At 30.9% G+C, this 25,359-nt stretch overlaps 2 protein-coding genes across 2 annotated transcripts in view; one reads left to right on the forward strand and one right to left on the reverse strand.

Annotated features, from left to right (window-relative positions):
* The window catches only part of LOC106478790 (B-box type zinc finger protein ncl-1-like), a 31,285-nt gene extending 22,921 nt beyond the window's left edge, over positions 1-8,364 (forward strand). The window contains exons 6-10 of the mRNA XM_013939359.2: positions 2,617-3,124; positions 5,640-5,924; positions 6,335-6,419; positions 6,875-7,070; positions 7,471-8,364. Of these exons, the coding sequence (XP_013794813.1) occupies positions 2,617-3,124; positions 5,640-5,924; positions 6,335-6,419; positions 6,875-7,070; positions 7,471-8,085 (1,689 nt within the window). The 3' untranslated portion in view covers positions 8,086-8,364. The remainder of the gene's footprint in view (positions 1-2,616; positions 3,125-5,639; positions 5,925-6,334; positions 6,420-6,874; positions 7,071-7,470) is intronic.
* A 6,016-nt stretch (positions 8,365-14,380) lies between these two features.
* LOC106478798 (acid ceramidase-like) overlaps positions 14,381-25,359 on the reverse strand; it is a 21,389-nt gene continuing 10,410 nt past the window's right edge. The window contains exons 6-13 of the mRNA XM_013939367.2: positions 24,196-24,270; positions 23,529-23,574; positions 21,343-21,487; positions 19,549-19,603; positions 18,573-18,739; positions 16,678-16,854; positions 15,947-16,003; positions 14,381-14,585 (exon numbers count right to left, since the gene is read on the reverse strand). Coding sequence (XP_013794821.1) covers positions 14,496-14,585; positions 15,947-16,003; positions 16,678-16,854; positions 18,573-18,739; positions 19,549-19,603; positions 21,343-21,487; positions 23,529-23,574; positions 24,196-24,270 — 812 coding nt within the window. The 3' untranslated portion in view covers positions 14,381-14,495. The remainder of the gene's footprint in view (positions 14,586-15,946; positions 16,004-16,677; positions 16,855-18,572; positions 18,740-19,548; positions 19,604-21,342; positions 21,488-23,528; positions 23,575-24,195; positions 24,271-25,359) is intronic.

The following is a 25,359-nucleotide window of genomic DNA, read 5'->3' on the forward strand; positions in this document are numbered from 1 at the left end:
GTCATGCTTAGTAATGTGCACCCGGGCCAATAGGGGTTAAAGTATCGCATATTTGTCTAGGACGAGAATTGTATTTGGTCTTATCTGAGCAAGTATACACAGCATCTGTGACATTTTAGACATCTATCTATTAGCCAAAGCATGAGTGTAGCCAAATCATAGGGTTCCATGTTGGCTAAAGCAGGGAGCACAAGCTTATTTGGATTTGGATAAACTTTCTCCTCTGGGATACTGTTCAGTGGTTTGTATGATAGTAACAACATTGTTCATGTCTTCAGCTCAGATATCATTTTTATTATCATCACTTGATAATGAGTCGATTAGGCTCTGTTTTACCTCTTCCCAAAATCGACACAGCTTTGATTGTATCAGCCATTTATTTTGTTCCAGAGAAGGATGTTAGATAGTCAGCTCTGCATTTGAATGGCTACAGAAGTAACAAAATGTTTGGTTAACTGGTTATCTCTGTGTACAAGAGGGATAAAGTGCATGTTGTGGCCTTTTTACAAAGTTACATTCAAAATTTAATTAAATTATTTTATATCAGATGTTTCTAAACTTAGCATCTAAACAGTTATAATTAGAGAACTTATTTAAGTAAGCCTAATAATTACTGTTCATAACTTGATTAAAGAAATTAAATTTACATCAGAGCAGTAGTGATCATTAAACTGAAAAAAATGCAAAATAGTAGTTCAAGCAAATTTGTTGAACTACAGTTTTGCACTTTCTCAATTTAATGATCATTGCCACTATAACGCAAACTTAATTTCTTTAACCAAGTTATGAGCGATAATTATTAGGCTTACTTAAATAAGTTCTCTAATTATAACTGATGCCAAATTTGCTTGAACTACTATTTTGTAAGTGCGGGCCATAGACCCATGGGTAAACTAGTATTTGAAATAAACATGAATAATTCTGGGGACAAGCAACATAATCACAAAAAAGTAGGTTTAGTTTTTTATCCTCAATGCCAGAAGATCTGAATCTAGAAATAACTACGAGATGTTTTGTTTTTTATGTATATTTTTGATTTGATTTTATAAAAATAACTATAATGTAAAAACTTGTTTGGTTTGTTCATAAAACTTAAGTGACAAAAATTAAAACATTGGTCATTATACTCGATAAACAAGCATGCATTCATGGCTGTCCCACTGTGGTAACTGGTTTTAGCATACAGTCTGAATACAGCTGTAAAGCAGTAAACCTAAATGAAACCAGATGTGAAAAGCCTAGGCTGTAAGAATATATAGGTATAACTATCTGATACAATATGCAGTCATTCTAGAAAGAAAGAAAATTTAGGTTGATTTCGTGGACTTCAAATTTTCATTTTACCCTAAATTGCTGATTTTGCTAGTTAGAGTAGAGAAAATAAATAAAACAACAAAAAACTTTTGATATTCATTAAAGAGGTTATGCAAAATAAGAAAAGTAAAAACATAAAAATCACAATTCACTCAGACCGACTTGGTAAATGCTTTATTGAAAAATCTCATTTTTTTATGTACAGAAGACTTGTGTTTACTGAAAGCTTACCAAATTTCATGAAGATAGACATAATAAATTTGAATTAGTAAACATTGCTATCCTGATGTTTCAAATAAACAGACCTGGTGCAAATCGCCACTGCTATACAAATACGGCACAGAAAACCCGTTTTTCTCTTATCAAGTCTACTTGTGCACTTCCAAAATCATCTTCTTGACACAGTAAACAAAGAGTCCTACCACAGTTAGAAGTTACATAAGAAGTAATACACCATTAATTTTGTTCACTAACTTGCCGAATGCCTCATTATAGCAAAAAAGATTGTAAGAATGCAACTTGAGACATGGTTGTTCAGGTGTGATTGCAAGCAGGAATAATGACAAAATGCATCTGTACTAGTGAGGCATAAAATATCTTTATCATTTATACAATTCATTTGCTTGTCATACTTTTTGTTTTTGATCTTTTGTTAGGTCATTGTGTAATCATGAATCAGACTTGGTTTGTTTTACAAGGGACAGTGTATGTTATCCAGTTTGTAGATGTCTTATTTGTCCCGGTCACTAACATTGTTAGAACTTTCCATTCCTCTAAGGTATGATGGAAAGATATATTCTGCTCCTTTTATTTTTACCTTTTCTGATTTATAGGCAGAATTGGCAAAAGAAATGTTAAAGAATATCATTCAAGTTGGAACTGATTGGATATATGAAATGGAACTTTCTGATCACTAAGATCAAAAAATTTAAGATAGTGTTTTAAATATTTTTTTCAAAACAATGTCTCACAAACAAAAGTTTGAAATTTCACAATGTAACAAATGTTAGAAAATAAAATTATGTGATATTTTTTCAAAGCTGAAAACAGATACTACTTATGAAGTTTGTACTAAGTTTCATGTAATTTGTTTAAATCTGTTTACCAGGAAAAGGAAAAAATCAAGGGATTTCAGTGGCACACCTCTGGTCCAGAAAGGATTAAAAATTACAATTCAGTTTAAGTTTGTTTTTTTACCTTGCATTTTCCAGAGAGTTATAGAAGAATATTGGTTTTTATGTCAAGATTAGCCAGTGGTTAACTTTGAAATTTCATTTATTTAATGGGTTTATTTATTTCTAGGTTGTCTGTACCCAGTTAATGTATCTAATTAACAACACTCCTAAACCTGATGTCTCCGTGGAGATCAAGTTTGAATGTGATGAATCCAAGTTTGAAAAAAATATAGAAGAGCTATGTGGATCTTTGTGCACATCTGCAACAGTATTGTCAAAACTTGAGGACAATCCACCTCACCAGCAAACCTCCCCCATCCACTCAGTGTCATCACTTGATAACGAGGGGTTTGTCTTACCCCATGGTGTTCTTAGTGATAAAACCTCAGTGCCTTCAACTCTGGATGTAGACTTGGGCAATAATGTTGCCCAGTACAACCTAGCCCAGTTGGCAGGCATGGCTGAACACAGTTCTTCTCACGAGTCTCTTAATCCAACCCCTTCACCTCCAACTCTGTACGATCTTCTACAGATATCCACCAGTGGACCAGATTCAGTAGCAGCTGCACAAATGAATGCCCTGAACAACCTGTCAGCTTTGGCCAAACTAGGCTCAGTGTCAATGAATAATTCTGGTATTCTTTGTTACTTAATTTTTTAATATTGAAGATATTGAATACAAATAAGAATACTTAAAACTTTCCCAAATGTTAATTTAAAACATTATGATATCCGTGTAAATCATTTTAAGATAATGTTCTTAATTTTCTTATGATTAGAAAGTTTTTCAGACTTCACTATGAATGAGTCAGGCTGACAATGAATGGTATATAAAAGCTAGAAGCAAGATTTTTCAGTGAACCTAATGCATAGTTCCAATTTTCACTATTTTGAGATAATTCAATATATTTGCTTTGAGTAAAAGCATTCTTTAGCAATGGCTAAGTATATCGTGTATTGAAAACATTGTTTGATAGTCTCAGTTGTTTCCTGAACAGATACAAAATGATAGTTGTTTTAATCAATGAAATATGTTTTTAAGTGTCCAGTAAGGGCTGTATTAACATTTCTAAGTTGAAAGCTTAATCACTATTCCTTCTTGCTATTTTTTCACAAATAACCAAAGACTGTCCTGTTGTGAGGTAAAAACTTTCAAGTTTTAAGAATAGTATTTTCATCGATAAAAAATAAAGTAATTTGGAAAGCTAAGGAAACACTTTTTACATCTGGTGCATATTTCTGCAACATGGAGCATTCTGTGGTTGTTTTTAAGTAAAGAAAAAAAAGAACATATAATTTCATAACAAAACATGTTTTACAAATATCTGTAGCATCTGACATGATAACCAAAAGTTTTAAAAGCACTGCTTCCACATTAGGAAGCAAAGGAGCTTTATGAGAAATAAATTGATAAAGATTTCAGTTTGCATAATTATTCATCTTTTTTCTTTTCTTTTTTTCAAATTTAGAAACTTGGCAATTATGAACACAAATGGCAATAAATTGATTTTTTTTCTCTTTTTTTTTTGAACAAACTTAAATTTCACTGTTTTAAACCATTAAAACAAGAAATAACCAACAAAGAGTACATATTTGCAACTTTTCATCATATGATGATAAACTATCTGGACAGGTGGGAAGATTAAGTATTTATGTACCAAAAAATAATTCCAGTGGGAGGACACACAAATCCAAATTGAAGTTGGAAGATTTTTTTATTTACTTTATCCAAAACAAATTTTAATGTAATATAAATCAGAACAAAATTATATATGTGAACAGTTAAAGTTTTATTTTGTAGGTAGTTTGAGGGTTGAGATAAGACAGAAGATTTTAAAAATTGATGTAATTTTCCCTTGAGAAAAACATGGTATGCCAGGCTGGAAAGAGTTAGATGAACTCAAACTTACTAGTACATTCCATAATTCAGTGTAATAAAGAAAGTGGAAATGACTAGGAATTTGAATAAATCACTTTGAGCAAGGCATTCGTAAACTGTGAATGTGATATTTATAAATATTGTGTGTGACATAAACACCTGTGTAACCCATCGCTGAGTATTTGAATATGCATGGTAGATTGTGTATTTGAAAATGGTGCCACTGTATATCCTCAAAAGAACTCTGAAACTAGCCAAGAATTTTAGCTTTTTCTATTGTAGCTTTTTAGAGAAGTTAGAGCATAGAATTGCCTGTAAAATAACATATTTCCCATAACAAAACAAGGAAGAGGTGCTAAAAGATGTTTGTTTATATAATTAGAACTGGTGTTTTTATGTTCATGATTATTGTCCACCCACATGAAAACAAGCTGAGCACTTAACTGCATGGTGGTTTATTGCTTCTGGAAGCTGCATAAACCGGTTAAAAAAAGAACAAGAAAAGTTGAGATACTTTTTATTTGTAATTTTTTAGTGCTGTTTTTCAGGAAACAATGGAATGTCAAATTACCTTATTCAGTTTGCCTGATACTGTTACATTATATATCTATCTAATATCAGTTGGCTCATAAGTGTACATTATACTTACACAAATTTCATGATCAAAAATTGTCATTTTTACAAATTGAATCTTCATCAACTATTCTCAAAATGTCTGTGTAGGTACGTATGATCTTTGTCTGAAGACTGGCTTATATCATTAGAAAGCCCTCGTAATGTTTTAGTTTTCATTTTTAGATATCTTTAATGATTGAAAAAAATATTTAAGTTACTGTCTGAACATGGCTGCATTAGCTACCAATACTTTAAAGTAAGAGTTAAAGAAATGGTTCAAGTATGATTATTTTATAAAAGCACTAATAGCTGTGCAGAATGGATGATGCAGGATCATTTTCATGTATTCTAGACAAAAATTAGACATGAATATTTATAATAGAATTCTAGCAAAAAATGTGTGTGTGTGTGTGTAACATTTTATTTAATTCTTATTTTTGATAAATATTGAAAATGTATTGAAAACTAAATATACTCATTGGAATTTTATCATGTAAAAATTGTAAGATTCAGTATATAATATAACCAGCTGTAAAAGGAATGTGAATTGTGATGTAGAAGATTGATATTTTTATGTGAACTTGATTTATTTTGGTAGAAATGTTTTTTTGGCTTTTATATACATAGGACTATAATCTTTACCTGTGTTTCCACAGGTCAAGTGCTTTTAGGTAGACAAATGATTCCAAGCATGGGTCCTGATTCTCCTAGTATGTCCCATTCTACTACATCCCAGCCTCACTCCCAAGGGCTAAGATCTTTACAACCATCTCCATTGGACACAGATTTGGGAAGTCTTTTGAATGGTGGAACCTCACCTCTTCCTTTACAGTCGACCAGAGGAAGTAGCCCTCATTTTGGATCACCTCTTATGAATGGTGTATCAGCTATCAGTGCTAACCTGAACTTGGGTGTGCCAAGTTCTTTCACTTCAGGAAATGGTTAGTAATAGTTTATATTGTATTATCTTTCTTTCTTTCTCTTGTGAAAAATATATTAGAACCATAGATTTATGAGATTAATACCAAATCTAATACAGAATTCATTGTGTCTTTACAAGAGTTAAAGAACTTGGATACTTTGTTTTATCATATTTTCTGAGATTCAGCCACTACAAATATTTTCTGAAAAAAAAAAAAGTAAATCTCAAGCATATTCTACAGGCTTTGTTTTTTTATTAAAAATATTTCACAATCTGAACTGTGTGCATATTGCTTTTTATTACTCCACTAGTTGGTTGTTTTGGGCATTATAAGACCTCGCAATCTTTTATTATTTATTTAGTATTTTACAAGTTACAATATTTTTATGTGATGTTCCACAATTATCCTGCTTATGTTTCTACTTCCAGTTATGCCACCAGTGACAGGTGGTCAAGGAAGCTATAACCCTCCGCCACGAAGTGCCACTACCAAACTAAACACAATGCAGATAAGGTACAACTTGTTCATGTCATGAAGTAGTGTTTTTATTATTTTTAGCTTCTTTATAGTGAACTAACTAAACCATTTTCATAGCATTCATTTTGACTTCACTTGTAATCTAACATTGAGTGAATTATTAAATTTACGTCTTTCATTTAAATTTTCTATTCGACTTAAGCCTCTGATTTGATTAACTTTCAAGTTTAGCTTATTGATGGTACTAAGTTTTTAATCTGGATTCTGTGAAATACTGTCATATAAAGTATTATGCTGTTCCTTTTCTAAGTGTTTTATTTTGTCTATGGAAGTGTAAATTTGGCCAGCTTTATACTGTCATATAAAGTATTATGCTGTTCCTTTTCTAAGTGTTTTATTTTGTCTATTGGGGTGTAAATTTGGCCAGCTTTATACTGTCATATAAAGTATTATGCTGTTCCTTTTCTAAGTGTTTTATTTTGTCTATGAAGGTGTAAGTTTGGCCAGCTTGGGCCAGGAAGAGGGCAATTTAGTTCACCCCATGGTTTTTGCTTGGGTTTGGAAGAAGAAATTATTGTGGCTGACACCAATAACCACAGAATCCAGGTTTTTGATAAAATGGGTGAGTTCAAGTACCAGTTTGGTTTTCCTGGAAAGGAAGAAGGGCAGCTGTGGTATCCTCGAAAGGTATTTTTATTTTTCTGTTGACTAAAGTAATTTAATTAAAGAATAACTCATAACAATGAACCAGAAAGCCTTTAATGTTTCTAATAAACTATGATATGTTTATGTAAAACAAGCCTCAGTATTACTTTCAGTCCTGTGGTATTTATGAACAAAGAACTTCATATTTAGATGGAATTTTAAAGAAAAACGCTTTTGAGATAACTTTCTTGAGTTTGTAAAAAGTAATTTTTGTCAAAAACAGGACAACATATTGCAGTGTTTAAAAAAAATATATATACAGTAAAGATAGGAGAAAACTAATAGCCCAAAATGTGTAAAACCAATTTATTTCACTGGAAATAAAAGTAAAATATACTAATTTGGAGGCATTTAAACAATTGTAAACTTTGGTTTGTGGTAGGTTGCTGTTATTCGACAATCTGGCAAGTTTGTTATTTGCGACCGAGGAAATGAGCGATCCCGCATGCAACTTTTCACGAAGAATGGACATTTTATCAAGAAGATTGCTATCAGGTATATTGACATTGTTGCAGGATTAGCCATCACTGGAGAAGGACACATTGTGGCTGTGGATAGTGTCTCTCCCACAGTTTTCGTTATTGCAGAGAATGGGGACTTACTTCGCTGGTTTGACTGCAGTGAGTACATGCGAGAGCCTTCAGACATAGCCATCAGTGGGAAAGAGTATTACATCTGCGATTTTAAAGGACATTGTGTTGTTGTTTTTAATGAAAATGGACAGCACATGAGACGTATAGGCTGTGAAAATATCACCAATTTTCCCAATGGAATTGATATAAGTGATGCTGGTGATGTATTGGTTGGAGATAGCCATGGGAATCGATTTCACGTTGTTGTCTTTTCGAGTGAGGGTTCACTCCTGTCTGAGTTTGAGTGTCCATACGTTAAGGTCAGTCGATGCTGTGGCCTGAAGATTACATCCGAAGGTTATGTTGTCACTCTGGCCAAAAACAATCACCATGTCTTGATCTTGAACACCTTGTATATCATGTGAACAAGTAGCTCTCATGAATGTACATGTTTTATGAAGATGTTCACTGTAGGTGTGTGGCATCATAATGATTATATCTAATCTCTCAATATCAGAAAGTAATGTTTATTAGTTGCCTTTGAATTGTGAGCCATACGACATGTCATCTATATGTAAGAGAATGTAATTTCCTAGTAGTTCGTAGTTGCAGGGCTGTGGGAGTTTTTTAATGAACAAGAAAAAAAAAAGATGAACTCCTCATCTTCTAGTAGCCAAAGAAATTCTTGATGTTATAAAAAAAAAGAAAAAAAAGACAATGAATGAGATGTAGGTCATTCCGTTCAGTAGGAAGCCTGTGATATTAACCCTAGTAAAATTGTTAGCTTGCTCAGAACTATACACACATATATATATATATACATATATATCTATACACGTATATTTTTGTTGATTTGATCTCGCCCTATCTTCAGCTGTTAGTATTGACTTCAGCTGTTCCTTATAAAGAGCTTGTGTATCAGGGGCCTCAGTACAAACAATATCAAGTTTTGGAAACTATCCTTCATGACATAAAAACTATATACAAGTTTGAGAGTTTAAAAGTTATATTAAATATTCTTTTATTGTGTGGAAGCTGTGACTGATCTGTTGACCAAGATTTATTTATAAAACTACTTAAAATTTGAAGTTACCAAACATTTGTTAAGCAGGTAAAAAAGTTATAAGTACTTAAAGTAATTTAGCTTTTATTAAACCTTATATATATTGGGAAAAGCTGATAATGCTCCATATTGAGCTCTTGTTTTACAAAATTTTGTATGGAAAAATTTGGTTGGCTACAATTTACTTGCTCTAAGTTTTTTCTTCACTTTTCGTAACCTCATAATAAGTGTATGTTTTCTTCCTGTTGTAGTTTTGATGTTCTTCAATTTTAAATATAGTGTTACAGTTACTTAGAGAAATGCCTTATGCTATATTCACTTGATTAGTTGTGTTTGCAAACTAGAATATATTATATATATATATATATATATATATACATACAAGTAATTAAAATTTATTCAGTCCATACTATTTCACTTATTTTAATTTTTTGTGTCAGTTTAATGAGGGATTTAACCAATTATTTAGATGTCTGTAGGTGCCATGTATAGTTCAGATCACACTGACATGTTGTTACTGTGATACTGTCTTGTCTTTGTGAAGCTTGCACCAGAAACTGAGATTCGTAATGAATGTGAAAACATATTACAACTCTAATGAGAATTGTTATCCAACTAGATGTTTTAAGTATCCAAGAAACTAGGGAAGAATCTGTACAGTTGTCTGATGCACACATGCTTTTTAATAGTTCATGAGAGCAAAATGGGAAAAAGTCAACTATTACCATATCACTTTTTGAAGTTTATAGTAATATTTTCAAGTATATTAACGATTTATGAAATGTAAGTTTCACTCTGTTTTGCTGTTTGCAAGTCTGATTTTGAAATCTGTATCTCGCCATTATTTGTTGTGCTAGGTGTTTATTTGGTATTATTCTTTTATTATTTTAATACATTTTTCATATACAATTATATTTAATGATATTTTTGTCTTTTTTTTTTTTTCAGCAATCATCTTTTTTTGATTGTTTAGTTTGGCTGAGCGATTGGTTAAACTATACATATATAGGTTTCGTTGTTTATAAAGTTCGATGCAAATAAAAGTGCAAAAAAGTAGTTTGTACTGCATCAGTAGTTAAAAAAAAAAGAGGAATAAAAAAGAACAAAAAAAGATATTGTAAATCATACTGCAGGGATAAAAAGTAAATTATATATAAAAGGTAAACCATTATGGCCTTATTGTGTCCACATGTATTTGTTAAATGAACAAGATATTAGACAGTCAGTTTAATACTAAGCATATTTCATGGTGACAAACGTCAACATGTGCTTCTGACATTCCAGTATAAACCACAATTTCCGCCTTGCCTGAATCGTGTTGTTGTCATAACTCTAGTCAGTTATCTTATTAAATAACACATACAAGTAATCAGATAGTAAATTGCAGTGTTTGTGTGTGTGTGTTGATGTAACAAAGTAATAGTATTTTATAACACTTTCTCTTGGTTTAGTTTGCTGCAAACTTCCTAATCTGGTTGTGTCAGCAAAAGAATATTTTTTGGATGTTTTTTTTTGTGCATATATAATTTTTATTATTATTATTCAAGGATAATCTGTAAGAGTTGAAAGTTTTTATTAATTTTAAAAGTTTAATAATTAATCAGGTTTTTTTTTGTGTTACATTTTTGTGATGACTTGAGATTTATAGTTGAAGCTTTCCTACTTTTTTTTTTTTTTTTTTTTTTTTAACTTCTTACCAGTAATCAGTTAGCCTTAGTTCTGAAAACCACCTAATTCACATCGTTTGAGCTTTGGTTTGTTTATTTCGTATAGTATCTATGTGATAATTTTTGTTAAGTCTTTAAAAGTTTTTAGTACAACAATAATAAAAAAAAAAAGGGGTTTACCTTTCAGAAAAATTTGTAAGAATCATTGCTGTTCTTTTATTTAAAAGAAAAAGTTTAAAGAACTTACATTTATAGGTTATATTAGTTCTTAAACAAAATGAGTAACATATATAAATGTATGTGTATGACATGAATACATACATAGTTTTAAATGAAGTGAAATGATACCTTAATTTGTTATTATTGATAGTGACATTGTGTATTGTTTGAAGCCAAGAATCTAACAACATTTGTAACTACCATAACTTGTTTGTGCCATGAAATTTAATGTTTAGTTGTTTTTATTTGGGTACAGTTTAAACTACATATAGAGCACAGTAACTTATTGTTATTTTTAGGTTGAAATTCAGTGGAAAAATGTCTATGGCACTATGCTCTACATTGTATCATGTAATTTTTTTTATGAGTACTTAATTGCCAAGGTATGTAAATTGGTCAGTACATGTGTAGGCTTTTGTGTATTTTCATCCTTTGTTTATGAAAGGAAGCAAAAGCTACTCAAAATGTCACCAAGTTCATATACCACAGCATTTTGAAGCCCATTGGAACTATAATGTTGTTTTAAGCTTATGTTGGTACTGGTATGTTCCTCATAAAAATGTTTGTTTTTTTCCAGCGATGTTGGGACAATTGTTTTCCTTTGAATACATCAGAGACCAGTATTAAAGTATGTCTAGTATTATTCAGTGAACTACTATCTTAAAGTGTTATGTATCAGCCTTCATTGGTTTACTGCTTCAATAAGTCAACTCAATATTCTGTCGTACATCTCTCTTAATCTTGAATTTTTTTTTTTAAATTGTTTGATCTTGTCATTCCCAGTAATTGTTTTCAGTGTCTACCTGTACAGTATCACAGATATTGTTATTGACATAAGCATTTTCCACAAAACTTTATAAGTTAAATACACCTTAGTTTGTTGCATCAGCACAGTAGGATTTAAAATATATATATATATATGTAAAGGAATGGCATATCATAGTGTATTATTGTTTCATCTAGTCTCTTTTAAATAATCATTCATACTACAAACACACATTGTACATAAGTAGAAGTAAACAGTTTAAAGACTGAAAGGTTTTGCATGGGAATACTTTGCTTAAAGACTGTTAAAGACAAATACAATGTAAGGTATTTCCAGATGTTACATCAGCTGTCAACATTATTTTATACACAGTTGACAAATACACTAAGGTTCACTTAACTTGTTTGTGATTTTAATTTTGATTAACAGCAAATATTTTTTAAAAAGTTGTTTAACTCAGCCTTTCTTTACAAATAACTTGTCTGTCAGGGTACCCAGTACAATATATTACAACTTTGAAGCAAAATTGTAAATTGTCTACCCACGGTTACTCTTTATAATTATTAATTTTGTTATATAGCTATAACATTTCTGCTTCTTTTTTTTTTAACATACCAGTCTAACAAAAGCTTGTAACCAGCATTTGTTTTTGTTTAGTAAAACTAGTAAAGAAAGTTCAGAATTTATAATACATATAAAAGTAATTTTTTTTTAAACATTGTTAACTATACAATTTTTTAACTTCTAAATGTTGAATATTGGTAAGAAGCACAGTATATAGGCTCTTATCCAACTTGTCTTCCCCTTTTTAGAGATTAAAACCACATTGACAGTTTTATAAAACATATAAAAGTACAATTAAACCATATTAATATTACTTTCCTAACTGGAATCATATTGTTTTTGTTACATGTACTCATTTTATACATACTTTAATATTATGTAATGTCCAGTTATATTTAGAATAAACATAATTAGAAATTTGATATAAAGTTGCATAAGTTAGAAACGTTTCTGATTGTTCTTTTTTAACTTTTCAATTTAAAGGAGGAAAAAGACTAGTCTGGATTTTTTTTTATTTTTGCTGCTGCTGCTGGCCAAGAATTGTATGCGTATATAAACAGGAGTGCAGCTTTTTATTAACACCAGAATTATCTTACTGGAAGTTATCAGACTTTATTGGTTCTAGTTTTCTTTTGGCTATGCAATATTCTTTTCCCATAATGCCCTGACAGTTGGCTGACTCTGACTTTCTCTTTAATAAAAAATGCATTTTGTTTGAGTGTCATGTATTTTGCAAAAAAAGCAATATATGAATGACTATTTTAACTTAATACGAATGTTTTAAGACCTTAAATGCCAACTGACAGTGGTCACAGGGTTAAATAAACAAGTCAACTTTCCTTATGGTTTACAATTTTGAGAATCCCTTTACGTGTTTACGTAGGCACCAGGATATTTTAGGTGCTGTTTTACAAAATGGTAATATCTGTTAAAATGGGGGAAAGCTATTGCTGATCCTGTAAACTGATAATTTTTAAGCTGGTTTAAATTTGGTGCCTAGAAATCCTATTATCTTATTGAGAAACAGTGTTGGTACAAAACACTTTGATCCCCTGGAGCTATCCTACCCACATAAATGGAACACTTGGGGTCCATTAAGTTACACTGTGGACTTGTTGGATGTAAGGGGCATTGTACTTTGATGTGAAGTGAAAGTATTATAATAGAAGATCCCTTTTAATAAAAATATTATGGATTTGTAATAGTTATATATTAGAGGCTGTGGAAGTACAGAAGTTCATCTAGTTTATACAAGACGTGTGAGGTTACTAGGCAAAAAAAAAGTCCTCTTCATTTGCAGGAAATAAAGAAACTTGATGGTTATTTGCATGGTACATCAGCGTGTTTCTTACTGTGAAGGGCCTGATTGCAAAGTGTTGTGTGTGTGTGTGAATAAAATATATATTTATAGACACACACACACCAAGGTAAAAATGTTGGTAGTACAGCAGCAGGGTTTCAAACAACTTATATTGCATTTACTTGTACTATTTTTTGAAGACATTACATGGATATGATTTGTAATGAAGTTTGATGTTTATTCCAATAAAGGCAGTTGTATTCATTGTTCATTTCAGAATTTATTCAGTTCTTTTTCTTTGGGCTTAATTTCCTCAAATAGATTATTTATCAGGAAACAACAATCACATCATAATGACAACTCTGCTATGAGTGTATCTGAACTATTATAATGGGTTGTCTACATTCAAAATATTTTTCTTAATGTTTTTGAACTCATCCAGAAATGGATGTAGTTCTTTAAAAAACTGCCTTATTTTGATTACATGAAATTTTGTTTAAGAATTATATAACTAGAGCACTACCAGCCATATTAAGTGGTATTTCAGTAATTGTGAATTTTGTTATAACTTACAATAGAAAAGGAAGTATTGAGTAATCCGGTTACAGCATACCTCTAAATACACATTGAGGCTTAGGCTCACATTACAAGATCTTTTAAAATGCTGTTCATAATTTTTACTGACTGCTTGTTGTGAAAATTTGTAAAGACTGAACAGGTAAATCCAAGAGAAATCAGGTTCTTTATTAAGAGTAATTACAACAGAAAATAACTTATTAGCAAGTTTATACATTAAAAAAAATTCAGGTATAGTTTATGAATTATAAATAGTTCTAAAACATCTCTAAATGTAATACTTCGTATCATAAATATCCAAGGAGAAATTAACTAAAGATAAAAAAAAAAATTATTATTGACATATAAACCCATTTAACAACAATTTTTAAGCCAGGTATCCATTGTATAAAAGTAGATACAGGCTATGTGAGAAACATTTGCCCATGAATGGGTATTATATTAAATGATCTTGGTAACCAAGTGTTTGGTGGCCTTATAAATTGTAAAAACTGTGGTCAGGGTGTGGTTTTGAAACATTTTCTGATTGAAAAAGGAAAAACAAAATCACTTTTTTATCCACATAACATCAGAAATAAATTATAAACCTTGCATAGACTAGTAAGTAACATTTAATATATATTAAATCAAGCCAGCTGGTGAAAGTTTTTCCACAGTACTTGTTATTTAAAAAATAATAATTACCAAGGCCAGCAAGGATCAGAACAATATTGTAAGTATGTCTCCATTTTGTTGATATTTACTTGCATCAGTGCAGTGTAAGTCGTCAGCTGAAAAAACAAATAAAAATATAGTTGCAGGCCTTACATATCCTATGCTTTCATAATTATTACACTGTTGCTCACATCCTAGTTTACTTGGCTATCCTGTACGTGGAGATCACTTTTTTTTTCTTTTTTTTTTTTTGTGTGCTCATCTTTCATTATTTAACATATTAGTTCACTGTTTTTGGCTTAAAAACAAATGCTTAAAGTAGAACTTTAAAAGTGACTACTTCCAATTTTAGGGAGTACTCGGGGTATGTAAAATATGTTACATACCCTGTTGGACATGAGAGCAGATGAAAATTTCTTTATCACATATTTAAATAATGTGCATTTGATGTTTAGCAATTATAGGAATTATTTTTTTCATAAACCTTCTTTGTATAAGAATGTGTGTCTTACAGAAGAATACAAAATGCCATCTTCTAGTACTGGTGAATCACCTGCACAAATTTAACCAAAGAGTCAATAGTAACTGATACCAGCACTTCTTCAAATTGGACAGCTACAACTAAAATTACGGTTTACAACTGTGGTACAAAGTATTTGGAACAGTAGCTATTTTTTGATATTGAATGTCTGCTTCAGGGATATAGATACACTAATTTAATAGAAACCTGTCAACTAAAAATAGTTTGGGCATGTACGATTTGTTAGTTTTAGCACAAAGCTACACAGTAGGTGATTAGACAGTGTCTACCACTAGGATCAAACTCAAAAGCATACTGCTGAGTGGGGTATTCTAATAGAGATTGTAAAGACTTCAACTTTTTACTCCCTCTTTTATCCCATTTATCAATATTGCATACACTGGTGATGTGACACAAGATTTAATAGAATTCTGTCTCGCTGTTAAATATATTCTAAAATGGTAACTGACCAAGTGACAGTAGAAATAACTAGATTAATATTTCAGCAGAAAACTAACACTTCACAAGTAGTAACTGGGAATTTATTTTTCAGAAAATAGATGTTAGTGACCTTGGCATCTTCATAGTTTTCCTTATCGAAACAAACCCTTGGTATCGTGTAAGTGACCCCCAACAGTACTGTGTATCAACTTAATTGTTGCACTAGAATACAGAGAATGAGCCCCCACCGGGAACTCAGTGAAGTTTGTATTTTAAGTAGCCTATACCCAAGTGAATTTCTACAGCAAGAAGAAGCAGTAAAATACAATTTCATATACTTTCTCTGGCATAAAGAAATAAAATTAAAACTGCTATTTGTAGAGGTATAATGTTCACAAAAAAGAAAATTTGTTATTATTAAAATATTTGAAAAATATGCTTGAAACTTATTAAAAGTGCTCCCCTTTCAAACTCTCAAAATATATTAATGTATGAGATAGAAACTTGTAACCTTACCTTGTTAAGGTTTGGCTGGGTTGATAGTAAATTGAATAATCCACTAACAGAAGCATTCTAATTAGATCAAAAGAAAAACATAATTGTACATATTAACTATATGTTACTTGTTAGTAGTGACATAACTTTTTTTTCTTGCAACAAAAAATATAACCACCAAGCAAGAATATATGAGAAAGCTTTTATACTGAGTGCAAAATAAAACGTTTCTGATAAGAATCATACATAAAAACGTTATAAACAACACTGATTTCATTATACTTGGTTTATGGTTCAATACTACAGTCCTTTGGAAAAGTGTTTTGATAATGTACCAACAGGCCTATGCTTTATTTTTAATATGAAGAGATCACTTGTTTTTAAAGTCCAGTACTCATTCCACAGTTATGTTTTAATTGCACTGAAAAAACAGTACTTTGACCATGCAAGAAAAACTGGACCATTTTTGCTACTGTTGTATTTTCAAGGTTACTAAGCAACTGTTTACCAAGATTACCCGAGAAAGTAAGGCTTATTCACAATGAGGGAAGAAAAAATTGTCAAGCAACTTAACTTTTGGCATGTATGCAGTTACTGATTGTTAGTAACAATATTTTCATCACTAACTGGAGAAGATAGAAAAGAAAACAATTCCACCATCAACTTACAATTCCTTACACACCTTCAGACAACCAACTGATTAACCTTAAATCACTTGTTTCATTAAACCATCAGATGCTGGTTTTACCCACCTTCTGACCCATCTGGTTTAGACATTTGATTGCTGGAGTTCGACGATCATCAAAAAAAGGTGGTTTTTTCCAGTGGTCGTAGTTGGTTTCCAATATAAACCATTCATTACCAGAATCAGCCATTGTCCAGATGTCAGCATCGGTATTTGATCCTCGGTCACGTGTTATCACACAGGCCTTTTAAGAAATTTGAAATAAATCCAACTGAGAAGAAACATTATGCAAAGAATGTTTTACAGATATTCTCTAATTCAAAAGGTGGCCTTTATGCTTAACCAGTTTTCAACATATTTGTGAAATCTTTCTGTATTCAAATTGAACAGTATAATGCCATGTAAAACAATTTTTTCTGAAAATTATTTCTTATTAAATAATTTATTTCTGTTTTTGATATAGCGTAAAGATTTATTTTTAAACAGGAAGCAAAGAATTTCATTCTCCCAGAAGTGGGTGGTGGAGGTTACTAGCATAAATCATTACAACAGAAGTTACTCAAAAATTTGTATCAAAATCATTTTCCATTTTGTACGTTAGTTGTATGGATATTTAATTTTATTCATATGGAGTGATGTGGCCATTCATTAAAATTATTTTAAGATCTTAACAAAGTCATTGATCAGATCATATTGACTTCACATGTATTATAGTTTTAAAATCTAACAAGCCCTTCAGGGCTGGTTATACAACCAGGGGCACTCAGAAACTTCAGTTTCTCTTCACTCCGCTCACTTGGGTTAGTGATGAACACAGCCTTCATATAAAAGAGAGCTTGCTTATTCACAAACTGAGGTTAGAACTCAATCAGGTTAGTTCAGCATGTAAATTGTTACTTACTTGATAACTTGAAAATGTAAACTACATATCTGATAAACAGAAACATTATGATGAAAAGTTATTATTTTCATTTCATTATGAAGCAAATATAGTTTTGTACTATTTGTATTGTAACCTCCTAAAATAGGATGACCACATTCTTCCCTAAATTTTCCCAACTTTCGGGGCAAAATTCTAAGTTTTTCAGACATGTGTACATGACAACACTGATATTTTAGCTTTTAATCAAACTTCCACATAACTAACACTACTTTATATAGCTTATAACTTAGTTATAAAAACTTAAGTACACACATACTTCAGGTTATGATACAACAGAAAAAATCTGCAAACAAGGGCATTGAAACTTGATGATAAACAATCAAATTTTACATTTTATTTATAATAGTGTTACATATGTGCACCAGGATATTTTAGGTGCTGTTTTACAAAATGGTAACATCTGTTAAAATGGGGAAAAGCTATTGCTGATCCTGTAAACTGATAGTTTTTAAGCTGGTTTAAATTTGGTGCCTAGAAATCCTATTATCTTATTGAGAACTTTTAGTAATACACAGAATTTCCACAGTCACTTTAACTACTTTTATAAACACACGCTATAATTCACAGCGATTCACACACTTTATTTACGGTGCCTACTGTTCGCTTGACTCAAATTATCTATATCTCTGATCTACCTATCTCCGACTTTTTGCTGGTTTTTCTCGCCAGGCTTATATACTAAAAAAGAGTGCGTCTGGCAAACACTAGGACATTTGCGTAGTTCCTTGATAATTCAAGATCCTTCCAGAAACTCCAGCACGCATGCTCCCAGCATCGCGTGACTCCGCTGTCGTAACAATAGCATATTTGATCTAACCTGTAATTGAATTAGATAATTATCAACTTATAAAGTTTCTGACCAAGAATATGTTAAAATATAACAATAACTGTCATAGCTAAGCAGCAGTGTTGTTTTTAGACAGTTATTAAATTTTAACCAATTTTGTTTTTGTTTTTTATATATTCCCAACTTTCCAGTTTTGTGAATACCCTGAAAGCAACAAAATAATGATCCTTACTTCTCCAGATTTGTTTCCACCCAGAATAAAATAAGCAGGAGCAAGAAGCTTTGTAGTTGCCAGCATTTTCTGAGCCACTGTGTAGCTGGTGGCATTTTCCATTACTTGTCGGGTCAGAAATCCCATCCACGTAGTTGAATGATCACCTAATAACCACTCAATTATTCCTGCAACAGAAAAGCTGTATTTTAGATATTGAGAATAGATTAATTTACAAAATTTTGTTGCAGAAAACTTTGTTACACCAAATCCAATAATTCTAAGCAAACTAACAAAATTTATTTTAAAGTATATAGTACTCCCTGGAAAACGTTTTAGATAAAGTAATATAACAGTACAATGTATCAAGTTGGAGAAAAAAATAGACAAAAATTTAAAACTACCATAAGAAGAAAAATAAACTTTAGTACTCCAATGGTAATAATTTGGTCAAATATTTAACCATTTTTTATTTCTAACAATTTTATTACACTAATTACATTTTTGTTCTTCATATTTAACCAACTCCAAGGTATATAAATAATAACTCAAATTAGCTGTTCATAAACAATTTGACCTATAACTTCAGTTTTGTGCACAGCAGTATATTCAGCCTCATATCATACAGTTAAGGTCTATCTAAGACATATTTAGCCTGTGGACCTCTGATAGACCTTATGGTATTTATATTACAGATTTCATAAAATATTTCATATCCTTACAAGAAAACTTTATTGTCTTTACCTTAGATTACTAAATAATTCACTCTTTACAAATTAACCAGTGTAACTAATTGCTTTTAGAATTGTTTATTATGGCAGGCTAACATGCCTTACCATAAGTACATGTAGACCACCATTTATTAAGTCTTTTTTTTTTTTGGCTCCTGATTATTAAATCCATAATTCATTTCAATCAGTCAAAAATCAAATAGTTCCTACACAAAAGCTTCATTTCTCACATTTATTTACCTTTTTCACACACTTTCAAAACCTACCAATAAATCCACCATTTAGGTTGAACCTTTCATCCATTGTGAGTGAAAACAAGTTCTAAAAGAAAAACAGTTTGAAGCTTACTGATCACACGACAGATATAAATTTTCCAAATATAATTCACTACAAAATTTTAATTATGTTATGAATATCTTTTTTTTTCATACTTTCTATTCACAAGATAGTTTAAAGTAGTTGAAATGTTAAATTGTTACTTAGGTGATAAAAAATGTATTTCTGCATTTTTGGTGGCTAACTAGTTCTGTCAGTTAACAAATTTTGTTGGCATTTGTTTACTGTGCAATCTACAATTACTGTTTTCATACATACCAATGAATGAAATACAGGGTGTCCATAAGTTATCTGACTCTTTTTAAAAATTAATAACATTGAAAATATTAGATAGAACATTCTGGTTTTATTTAATTTGATAAACAACTCGGGTTTTTTCTTCTCTTAGTATACTTCCACATGTGCACCATTTGTTGCTTGAAGAACATCTGGGTGATACTCAGGTGTTGTTCAGCATCACAGGAGTCACATTCCTTATTGCACTGATTATTCTGTGGCAAAGATCCACGATATCACACACTGGTGTCGAATATACTAGATCTTTTGCAACCCCCCACAAGCAAAAATTCAATGGGGTTATGTCAGGAGAATGTGTGGTCCATCGTGTTGATCCATCTCATCTTTGGGACACTAAAATTGGGGGGGGGGGATAACGAGTCCCTTTAAAATTACACATCTTGTTTTGCCTCTCAAAATTTTGGCTTGCCCCCTAATTTTTGGTGCTGGTGCTGCCACTGTGTATTACAATAAACATATATGAGGGCAATGATGAGACTCAAAAGAGGAGGAGGATTGTAAAAACCAGGAAACGAACTAGGATAAAATCCCACACTAAATAAACAAGTATAACTAGTAAATTTCCCTTAGCAAGTTGACCAGTTATATTAGTCCTACAGCAGTCTTTGTAGTACAACTTTATGGCAAAATCAGAGCTGATATGTCACAAGTCCTAAACTGAAGTTAACACAAGAAGTTTTGATACTGATGCCAAGGATACAGTCTTGTCATTATTGTTTTTTCTACTATGGACAGAGAGATACATATGATGTTCAAAACTTTCAGTTTCTAAAAGCTACTTAACATTATATGAACCACCAAAAACTTAATTTGTTCTATAGTACTATCATTAAGCAACAAAAAAATCAGTGATATAATGTCTTTATGATAATCGTTTTTCATTTTTTCCTCTGTAGTACTGCTTTAGAGGAAGAGGTCATCCAAAATAAAAGTATCTGTTAAGCTTTATATTTTATAGCTAATGAGAAAGAATTAAAGAATAATAATTATGTTTTATGCTTCAAACAAAATAACACAGAAAAATTAGCTTTTGTTTTAAATATAATTATTTTATTTCGGGCTATTATTTACTAAGCATAAAAATAATTTCATACAACATAACATTTGTACATAAAACAGAGTTTAATTTAAAAACAATTGTATTAAAATAAATATTTTTTTTTCACCATATTCAAAATATGAAGAAACTGTGGAATTGTTTTATACAAATAGGTATAATGGTTTAAGTTCAATGTTACTTGAGATGAAGCCCTTGTACAGCTTAGCTGGATCTAATCATACAGTCTGTTGGTTGAGATCTCAATCACACTTATTAAAATAACAATATTAATAATAACCTTAGGTAATTAAAATATATTAAAACCAGCTGCACAGCTAACAACATTAACTGGCCATGGAGTAAACTAAATTATCATAAAACTGCTTACTGGCTTCATAGCTGTAAGGATTCCGACATATCCTACAAAGTTGACTCCACGGAATAAAGTTTTTCCTTGGCGCTGGTAGTCTAGCTCCACAACAATTGGTCGAAGTGCTTCTGTAACCAACCATGTATGGTTCATAAAGTCCCAACTGGAAGGTAAAAGTTATTGAAACTGTTTATTATAATTACCTAGCAGACAACTGTGAAATACAGTTTAACACTTAAAGACATTTTTGGCCAATTTTCTTTTTATCTACAACATTTAAATTGCATCAAACTTTTGAAATTTATATTCTAGAAGCCTTAAAAAGACTTCAACACAAAGTTGTAATTAGGGTGAAAGTATATGGATATTCTGAAGCAATTTATTTACAAGTAAAAATAATTGTCCATATTAAAATAATAATACTGTTTCCAGTTATACAAGTTTCTTGGAACACTTGTTAGATCAAGTACACTACAAAAAAATTAATAAATTGTAAACATGTATTTTTTCTGTCAAGACTAAGGTTTGTTATGAATAATTTTCTTATCTAAAATTAAAATTTCAGCATTTTCATAAGTGCACATTAGGGGTAATATCTAACATAGTTTTGTCGAAATATACAAAATGCTGACTGAATCTGATATTGCCCTCCAATGGCAATGATACAAAGAATCCTGCAAGAAAGAAATTGAAGCAACTATGAACACAGAGAGCATACTTGAATGGTGCAGTAACTACCACAGTCACTCACAAACAACCTGTATCCAAATTTTATTAATGTGTATTCACAGTTCATGCACTGGAGTTGCTGAATTGTTTTGAATATTGAGAGAAGGTGCAAATAAAATGAAAAAATTCACATTGGATTTAGCTCTTTAATAAGATTCCTGAAGAAACACAAGTTACAGCAATCTTTGTTGTGGAACTTTATGGCACAGTCAAAGCTGATATGTCACAAATCCTAAACTGAAGTTAACAGGTAGTATTGATACTGATACCAGAGGCACAGTATTCTGAGTTTTTTCTAACATGGACAGAAAATATGAGGTTTAAAATTCTTTTTCAGTTTTTAAAAGCAATTAAATATTACATGGACCACAAAAACTTAACAATTTGTTCTATAAAATTGCCATTAAAGATTAAAAAAATCAGTGATTTATTGTCTATGATTTTCGTTTTTGGAGGATAGAGGAGGAGATAATCCAAAAGAGTAGTCTCCTGTATGTTTATAAAAATGCTGAAGATTTTTTATCACCTAGGTCTAAATGATTAACTAGTTACTAATAGTTAATTATAATCTAGATCATGATTAACTAGTTACTAATTACTGACTAGTTTTTATTCTGTGTTTCAGCTAATAAACTGCTGCCAGTTTCAGGAAAATCCTGAGTATAAGTATTTCTGTGCTTATAGCGGCCAGATTACAGTCTCAGCTTTTCAAAATAGAAAGATTCACCCCCTACTCCCACACACACCCATCTTTCTTTACCTGTGAGATTGTTTTACATGTTAATAGTGATATTATATCCTCAATATACCTAGCTAATTGGTAATATGGTGAATCTCTACAGTTAGCTATAGGATAGAGAGAGTAGCTTTGCTTGAGAATTTTAGGTAGACCACAGATTTGTAGAGTGGTGTTTTTGTGTACTGTTTACTTGACTGTTTCTGTTCCAAGTTATTTCTCATGTTTCTTCAGGAGTTTGTTAATATTCCTTTTTTAACAGTTGGGTCAGACTTAACCTAGATGTGACAGCCCTCTTCAACAAGAGTTTGGAGTTAGATAGATTACTATTCCTTTTTTGCCCATGACTACAGTGGAATTACGTTGTCTGCTGGTAGAATTGTTATGGTGTCTCTTCAAGTTTGTGAGAGCAGTTTTTTCTGATATGGTGATATTATAGTGGGGTTTACATTTCATGGCTTTCTGTATTGGTGACTGTTCTGATTCTGAATTCTTTTCCTTCTCCTGAAGATTGTAGAAGATTAGCAGTCAAAATGTAGGATAAAACTAGTTATTAATTTTTACCTAACAAACAAAATTATATCATTAAATAATTAATAGTTAGGTGATCATGTTAACCACCACAATATTATCATGAATACTTAACAATATTTTTGATAGATTATAATAACATCAGGACTAACCAAATGTAATTCATAAGACAACTGTTATCAAATCAAAAACATCTAACAATACACACCCCAAAAATAGGCCAAAGTCCAGGTTTCTGGCATGATACAGTACTCCTGAAAACAAAGTGCCCCATGTCAATCAGTACAAACTGTTATAGATAACTGTTAAAAATAACTCTGACATTGTTAGTGATAGTCACTAATACAATACAGATAAAAACAAAGTTCAAGGCTACATCTTGACAAATTATATTTAAACAAAAGTAACTAAGATTTTTCATTAATGTTTTTTTATTACTTTGATGATAGGCTAGCTTATTCTCATCAAGAACAATCAACAGCCACCTTTACAAAGAAATCTGTAAATCAAGATGATTTTTTTTTAATTGACTGTATTTTATAAGCTTAGGAATGGAAAGCATTCAGGTACAAAGTAATAGTTTGGAAGTAAGTTTTGGAATCTTTAATAAAATATATGTCACATTACTAAGAATGTGAATTTCACTACTTAAAATGCAAAAGTGAAATGTAAGTTAAGCCTATTTCATACTTGCTAATGTAGCACAAGATTTACAAAAATGAAATTGAAGTTAAGCCTATTTCATACCTGCTAATGTTGCATGACATTTCTATAGTGCATCTCTGATTGTGTTATGAACCACAATTTAAAACAAAAACTCTTTTTAAAAGGATATTTCACATAGTTGTAGTTATAAAAAACAAAAATGGGCCTACCTGATGTATCCTCTACAATCACAGAAGTGCAAACAGTGAAGATTTCATAAAAGAGGTTAAATAAGGCAACCTCACCTAAGAGGAGAAAACATGGAACTGAAAGTTACTCAAAAAATAAAAGATGAATTTGTAGTACCTTAAAAACTACCTAAGGATTTTTAAACAGTGAAAACTTTTATTAGTGGAACTACATTTAAACATACTTAAATGTAAATGAAACATATCATAAAAAAAGGAGTTTAGTAAAATAACAACATTAAAATCCAGTATAGTTAAACAGTGAGAAACTGAAATGTCTTTTCCACAATTCTGAATAATGTAGCAAAACATTAACATTAACCAGCTGGCATACATTTTATTTAAATAATATGAATATTCAAGAATCGCTGGTTACAACTGAATAAACAGTAAAGAGGAAAACTAAACATTTTATAACTGTTTAAATTATTGAGTAAAGACTAAATGAAATACATATAGTTTCAAATATTCTGTTCAATCAAACAAGTGTACACTTGGCTAATGGTTTGCAATTTTTTTTTTATTAACACACTTGAAACTGATGGTAAGCAATACATTTTATGTGGTTTCAAATTACATCAGAATTGGCAATTTCCCCAGTGTTAAAGTCGCTACAGCTGTCAGTGGGTTGTAAAAAACAGAGAAAAAGGTAGTTAAGAGTTTATCAGTACCAATGATGTCAAAAAGATTCACAATTATCAGTTTATTATTGGTAAGAGTAAACAAACATGCTGACTGAAATAGAATTTAACATAAGATTAACTTTTTAGGGGGAGATTTTTCTTCTTCACTTGGAGAATACTACACGAGTATTCAATGATGATAAAATACAAATGTCTTGTAATTCAACAAGTGTTTCCATATATGACAGTGTATATACATGGTTTGTGTTTTAAATCATTATTCAAATACTGAAACAGTGTATACATGGTTTGTGTTTTAAATCATTATTCAAATACTGGCACAGTATATACATGGTTTGTGTTTTAAATCATTATTCAAATACTGGAACAGTGTATACATGGTTTGTGTTTTAAATCATTATTCAAATACTGACACGGTATATACATGGTTTGTGTTTTAAATCATTATTCAAATGCTGACACGGTATATACATGGTTTGTGTTTTAAATCATTATTCAAATG

The sequence above is a fragment of the Limulus polyphemus genome, unplaced genomic scaffold (genome assembly GCF_000517525.1).
Source record: "Limulus polyphemus unplaced genomic scaffold, Limulus_polyphemus-2.1.2 Scaffold250, whole genome shotgun sequence".
Lineage (NCBI taxonomy): Eukaryota > Metazoa > Arthropoda > Merostomata > Xiphosura > Limulidae > Limulus > Limulus polyphemus.